This window comes from Pavona decussata, unplaced genomic scaffold (genome assembly GCF_977016875.1).
Source record: "Pavona decussata unplaced genomic scaffold, jaPavDecu1.1 SCAFFOLD_198, whole genome shotgun sequence".
NCBI lineage: Eukaryota > Metazoa > Cnidaria > Anthozoa > Scleractinia > Agariciidae > Pavona > Pavona decussata.
The window spans coordinates 1,090,012-1,097,525 of NW_028145606.1; the positions used below are offsets into that span (position 1 = coordinate 1,090,012).

The 7,514-nt window shown below is 36.5% G+C and overlaps 1 protein-coding gene and 1 long non-coding RNA gene across 2 annotated transcripts; both read right to left on the reverse strand.

Annotated features, from left to right (window-relative positions):
* Positions 1–764: 764 nt before the first annotated feature.
* LOC146461475 (uncharacterized) lies at positions 765–2,566 on the reverse strand. The gene is made up of 3 exons (XR_014857401.1): positions 2,497–2,566; positions 1,120–1,165; positions 765–829 (listed from the first exon to the last, which is right to left on the reverse strand). It is a non-coding gene; the product is annotated as an uncharacterized LOC146461475 (long non-coding RNA).
* Positions 2,567–5,818: 3,252 nt separating this feature from the next.
* On the reverse strand, positions 5,819–7,166 carry LOC146461476 (uncharacterized; the record flags this gene model as incomplete). The annotated part of the gene is made up of 1 exon (XM_085086840.1): positions 5,819–7,166. A coding segment is annotated over one exon (996 nt), but the record flags the coding sequence as incomplete, so codon positions are not given.
* Between the last annotated feature and the right edge of the window lie 348 nt (positions 7,167–7,514).

The window sequence follows — 7,514 nt, forward strand, 5'->3', positions numbered from 1 at the left end:
TGCTCAGAAAACTACCTTCCATTATGTAACATAAAAACAATACACGATTTACGAAATAATTTGTGGATTTGGAAGGAACAGTTATATAATAATATATTCAAATAAATAATCGACCAAATACATTTAAGTTTGAATTTCAACACATGGTATAAAGTAGTGGTACAGGAATTCTTTTATGATCCAATATTTGCTGTGATCTGTTGCGCTTCATTTTAACCCATAGAATGACAGTAACAAGGCAGTGGAAATTAAGAATCCGTTGAAATGATTAATTTTGTAGTCAACAATGAACAACTTTACAGACCATGTGAATGACAAACAACTGGGATTTATGTTAAACGTTTTCATCAGTATCTTAAAAAAAACGTCTTTTAAAAGCTGTGGGAACCAAACTGGCTAAAGTTTGCATCAGGTAAAAGTCAAGAAACTCTCAAGTGTTTTCTCGTATGTCATCATTTGTCATTGTGATTAACAATTCTAACTTATAGATGTTTCTGGTATAGCATATCAAAAAGTAGGTCGAGAAAGTATGAAAAATAATTAGAATAGTTTAACATTTTTTTGTTTTGGTTTGTTTGTTTATAGTAGATTGCCCTTAAAAAAAGAATGATAAAAATGCTAAAACGTCCAATGAAGCTGTCATCGATTAGAAAATTCGTGACTTGAATTCTTCAATATTTCATAGGTTTGTATTCCTTTCTATTCAGAAATGTAGCACTCAGGGAACTCAGCACGTGCAATATAACAACAGTAAATGGGACTTACCCAGGAAAGGCTAACCGGCTACATGGTGATTATGGACAGTAACACACTACATCGTAAAGTGTTCCTGAAACAATAACAACAGTGAAATAGCGGTCTCAGATTATTTTTCCCAAAAATATAGCATGATCCTATTTCTTAATTTTATTTATTGACTTTTAATGTTTATTGATAATTCTAAACTGACTCGCACAAGAATGTTGCATGGCATGGGGCCTATTAAATCCCATCAGTATTTCATAGGTAACGTATTAGTAAAATGATTAACAGGGTAGATTAATAAGCCATAATATACCGCTCAAATTTCTTCACCAATAAAAATATTACAACAAGAACTAATAAACATAACAAACTTACGACAAGTCCAACAGTTTAGACAGCTGTTTCCCTAGTAATAATGAACCTAGAAAAGATAACAATGCAAGTGAGGCAATTGTTTACCGAACTTAAAGTAACACAACTAAATTTGCTCTGAAAGTGTAATCAATGAAATCCATGTATTTCAACTGCAAGTGGAAGATTGATGAATGAGAGACAGTACAAACTTAGATATGTACGCAACTTAATCAGCTGTATGACCTCTGCTACACCGGTGCACGTGCAGTACTCTACCGACTGAGCTATGATGCCAACTGGGAGCTGGACATTTTGGGAATTCGTAATATACCCGTAGAAGAGATGAAAGTGCAAATAATTATATGAAATTCAAATATTTAAACTGCGGATGAAAGAATTAATAAATTAAAGATGAAGTGAGAGACCATCGCAGTCATGTACGCAACTTAAAAATATTAACAATATTTCAGCGTGTTCATGTGCTATAGATTAAGAATTTTTGAAAACATTGGCTGGTATGCTAGTCATGTCACTCTCAGCTAACACTAAAGAGCTAAGCAACTAACTCAATAACTCATTTTTAGTAGTTGTTCTCATTTTAGTTATAATAACAATAATAACAAAAATAGTAGGAAGAACAACAATAATAGTATTAACGATAACAATCATAACAGGTAACATTTATATAGCACTAGTTCTGTGTAGTAAAATAGCGTGCACTTTACAACTGTAAAAGAACTGAAAATAATATAATACATACATAACTTTACTCACATTACGTAGGAATAAAATGAACACAGAACTGAGTTGTTAGTTTTTCCAAGTTCATGTGAAGGAGAAAAATGTAAATTCTAGATTGTGTGCAAAGAGGGTGGGAGAAAGAATAATTTTACTTTAAACTAAGACCATTAACATTTTATTTCGTTACGTTCTTCCTAAACCAACAAATATCGCTGAGCTAGCTGTTATAATTTAATCTATGCTCCTTTTGATAAAATGCATAGCTCACCTATACAACAGCTTTGGGAAAACAACCAGCCCTGAATTATATTTATCCTGGAATAAATTACATCTGCGTTATAGCTGTAACATATAAATTCAATGTTTACTTATCATAACAGATCAACAAGCAGCTTACTTTAAAAAGTCAAGTAAGACACTTTTAGTTGCACTCGGTAAAAATAATCGAATCCGTGAGGTTTAGATTTAACCCCGGTAGAAATTGTCCCCTTAAAAGGCATTATTTTAGCAAAATGTGAAACAATGCAGAAGTTCTTGTGTTGATAATTTCGTTATATTTTCCCGCTTTACAAAGGAGTCAATTAACGGAATGAATCGAATCGAATAAACCAATTACAAATAAATTATGCCAGGATAAACTAGAGTGTAATAACTTACTTGAATAATAGCGACTAATTTTCTCCTTTTTAGAAGTTGATATCGATAACCAGCGTAAGCAACACCAACCGCAAACACTGAGAGTAAAGCCCTGTGCAGCTGTTGTTTTTTAATATCTTCGACAAGGGAACTCCAAGGAACGCATTAATTCATCTCACGAAATGTTTACTCGACTTTTAAAGTAAGGTTATCCAATTTGTGGGATAAGTTTACTTCATGAATGATACCGTTTACAATTTACAAATACCAGGATTAAAATGGCAAGAGACCCTTTTTTCACTTTTTTAACTCCAGAAAAATAACAGCCGCTAGCATGTTGTATACATCATTTCTAATCGATGACATTTTGCTTTCCTGCATTGACATGTTTAAACTGAAAACGCAGAAAAGTATATTTATGGCGTACGTGAAGTTATCTTAGACATACGTTTTGTTGATCATGCAAACCAGTGACTAATTTGTGTTCAGTTATTAATTTATCGGTATTTATGTTTGTGGTTGTTAACCCTTTAAGTGCGAGGATCAGATAAAATATTAATCATTTTTTATAATTGCCGTACATATTAGTTTCAACAAATTACTTGGGTTTCAGTTGGCATCGAGTTTTTTCTTTTTTTGATCTAAAAAGAAATGTCTTTATTCTGCTATTCTTTTCAAACCTTAAGTTTTTTCTTTCCTGTATAGTTTTGCTTTGAATGGAAAGTAAAGCATTTTAGTTTAACGTTACTGTTATACGAAAACAGTTAATTTCCACAATTTCAGTCCTGTGATCGTAATATCAATTCCCATTATGTATTAGTATATGTTTATCGTAATTTAACTATTGAGAATCTGCTTATCTATCAAAATAATGCGATAGTTGAAGATTTGAGTTATACAAATTACTTTGAATATTTGAGTTCATTGAATAAGCATTTTGAAGCAAGAAATAACGAGTCGGTTACTGGCCGATACTCAGAACGAGTTTGCAATGGTGATTAATATACTTAAATTTATGGTGCGATACAGAAATTTTAGTCTTCATCATCAGAATTAAACAGATTCCAACCAGTTTAAATATTAAATACTTCCTTTTAAAAGCAGCTGCCTGTTTCAAAACAATTCCAAATTTAAGAAAACGAATCACAGACTATAAAATTTAGCAAAATAATAGATGTCGTACGAATTAATAATCAAATTACAGTTCGCGAAATTTCTAGTTCCAATGGTACTAATGAATATCTCATAATAAAATAACCACCTTTGTGCTTGAGAATGTATTAATATTAATCCAACAAACTAGAAGCCATCATTATCCCTTTCAAACTAGCGGTGGGTCTTCTTGCCATCGTCTGTAATCATGACGTAGTTTCCTGACGTCATATGACCCCATCACTTCTCGTTATAGACCTCAAAGGAAACATCTTAGGCGTAGGCGTACGTCAAACAGCATAAAATTTACCCGTCAGCCGTCAAAGCTATCCCCACATTGTTACGGGCCATTTTTCAGTAAAAGTAGATTTCACTCAGTTTAGGAAATATCGGAGCCTTTGTAACCGTCAAGTAAAAAACATAGGTGTTGACCACCTGCTGTTCTTACGAATAAGGAATTAGCTTCAGTTTTGTAAAAGAGCGAAAAGTAATTTCTTTAGAATTTCCCTCCATTTGTTTAAGCTTACGGAAGTGAAATTGAGTTGTCGAAATGCTTTTGGCTACGGGTCTTATATGACAAATGTTCTGCAGTAAAAGCTTTTGAGTTCTGCCTGTAAGAGGATGAGTCAAGATCTGCAATAAACGCTATGTCAGGGCTTCTGATAGGGTGCGGAAAAAATTTGGAAATTATGCGGCACTTTTAAGTCTCATTATGCGGCAAGAAAGGTCTATTATGCGGCAAATTATGCGATTTCATTTTAGCTAATTAACCTTGTTTTATTAGGTCTAAGAGGAGCATTATCCATGTTTTGCTGTTCAAGAAGCAATTAGAGCACGAAGAAGTGAATAAACAGCTAAAATAAATCATTTGTTGCCTCATTTCAAATTATTGAAAATCAGATATTGCTAATTTGGTCAAGTCAGCGTTTGTTGCTTCCCACCCACATTTTTTCCGTGTTCCGCTTGTGTGACTCAGCTTCAAGGTGCTTGTCAACCACAAACTTTCAAAGATGATCAACCACTACTGTATGTTGCATGAAGAACAAAACATCCAGGAAGATCGAAGGAGACTCTACTCGCAGAGTAAACAACAGACCATCGTCAACATGAAACGTTCCTTTGGAGTACTTTCTTACCCTGTCTTTCGCCAAAATATTTACAGGAAGGTGCGATCTTTTTTTTTTTCTCCTGCGAAGAAGTGCTCAGCATTCTAACAACAAACTTATCCATAATGAAGATGTTTGTTTCTATTAAAACAAAATAACTACATATTGTAAGCGACTATCGAGCAGTTTTCCATCTTGAAAATATATCAATGATTGTGATTGGTGTATTTACATAAAAGGATTGTTTATTCCGTGCCAATGATCACTCGCTTAATATTGAAAACCAGCACCAGGTCCCCAGCATGTAAAATGAAGCATAAAACGCCTGTTTGTTCGCTTAATCAACGAACAAACGCTTCCAGGTGATTTTTGACGCCTTTTGAAAGAAAAAACTCCTTGAGATAACGTTTAAATTATCGGAAAACTTAACATTAAGCGAGATTTTTGCTCTTTTTTTCTTAAATTGTGCGATTTTGTATAAATTCTGCGATTTTTCATGAATTATGCGATTTGTTGCGATTTTAGGTCAATTATGCGAAATCGCAACATCGCATAATATCAGAAGCCCTGCTATGTTCCTGTGAAGAAGATCTGGTCCACTTGATATAAAAGATCCCGGTAGGTAGCAGGGCACCTCTCGCTTGGCCACAGAGGTAAAATGCCCCAAAGCCCCTGTTACAACATTAAGACCCTTTTATAAGTGGTCCATGGATCCTGAGTCGATATTTTGTCCTTCCCTCCTTTGCACCTGCCTCCTCCAACCGGACAATCTGCATCCTCGTTGCTAGGGTTTTACCCTTGTAAAATGGGGCTTCCAATTTACAAGGGAAAAAGCCTGGGAACGAGAATCAGGTAATTTGCTTTTTAGCGAGTGCGAAATGCAAGGCACCATGGGAAGGCTTTGTGTCGATTTCTAGCATAAAGTCCTTGGGGTGAGCTTTTAAGGCATTAGAAGTGCTAGATTTTCACTTGAATTAATTTCAAGTGGAATCCGTTGAGGAACGGTTTGTGGCTTGAATTTGACGTCGGATTAGTTGATCGCTCAAAATTGCAAAGACAGGTTATGTTCAGATATTGTGTTGAAATTTTCATTATGATTCATTTTTATTCTATTTCACAAGGTACCAGACAGCTGACAAGCACAACTACTAAACTGTTAGGAAAGGTAAATTGTCTTTTTACCCAGGATAAAACCAGATAAAAGGAACAAATTAGAATTTTCAAAAATCAGATTTTTGGACTTATTACAAAAAAATGTTTGTAATATACAGTTTTAACTTCTCATTGTCTAGTTAAAGTTTTTCCACCATCCGTCACAATCAGCTGGTCTAGGAGAGTGCAGGCTGTGAAAAGAAAATGGCTGGCAACAAGGACGTGTTGTGAAGTATTAACACCATGGCTGGCACGCTTGCCACAGGACCTTCATGTTATAACTGTTTAGACGGAATTGCGAAGTCTATTAAAGTAGTTGAGGCGCGCTTCAGCCGCATCTATGGTGTGAAAGCGATAGCGGAGCGACAAATCAAAACCCAGTTGCGCGTGCCCACAGGCATCAACGAGACGTTGCTCCCGGAAGTACTGGTCCGATCGTGCCAAGTGGTATTGCACCTGCGCGATTGTTGGCATTTTTGACACTAAGTTGATTTTCAGTTTGTTAATACATCCTTTTGCCTCAAGGAGCGTTTCTTCCTTCACTGAGCGGCTTTCGCGACCGGATTTGGTGAAGCAATCCAAAAGCAACATTGCTTTCTTCATCAGCGCCAAATCGTGCCATATAAAGAGCAGATTGTTCGGGCCTTCTGCGTTCGAAGCAAGCGAACAGGTCTTAATACACTGATCAAAGCATCGCTTAGCTTGTTCTACCATGCAGGACATGTGAGCCTGCTCATATTGCAGGCAGCCTTCTTCATATAGAAGACAGGCTCGATCGAATATGGCGTCTGTGTTTTTAAGATGTTTCTTAGCAGCTTCAATACACCTCTGGGCTTTGCCCAGCTTCATTTTATCTCTTCGATAAATCCCTGCCAAGTAGCAACTCGCACGACCTTTCACCAGGCGGACGAGCAAGGTGGAAACCTGTGGAAACGCCGCTATTGCCTTCTTTACAAAATTCTCCGCGGAACTTAGTTCATTGCGATAGCAGGCAGCCATACCCTGCTCAAGAATGACAGCAATTCTAACATTTATATTCTTCTCATATTTCCTCAGCAACTGCTCTACTTGCTGATTAAATTCTTCCCACTTCCCATTATCTCGGAGTGGCAGCAAAGTCCCTATGATTTGCGCACTTTGCTCCAAAAAAGCATTCACTTCCACCGGAAGTGGCTTTTCACTTCCGATTGTAGTTGTGGACTGTTGTCCTTGACCCGGAAGTGGCGTGTGATTACCATGAACTTTTCCCGGAATTAACGTTTCTTCAGAAATCAGTTTGGGCCGATGTCATTCCTTTCTGTTCTTTCTGAGTAGAACTTTTTGATCGCTTGCCCAATCTGAAATGTGACTTTGCTCCGGAAGTGACGTTTGATTCATGGAAATCCGACTCTGGAGAGCGATTTCTTCAGAAATCGTTTTGGGAAGGCGCTTTTGCTGTTTGTTACAATTTCGTTCGCTTGTCTCAACGATGGTTTGTACTTCATCTAATAGCTCACATGTTTGGGTGCCTGTTCGCTTCCTCCATAACGAAAACATGATTGTGTATCGACGTTTGGCTGCCTGAAAACGAAACCAGTACCCGACCACACCTCGGAGCCTATCGAATGAAGCGTCACGTTTGGATAACAC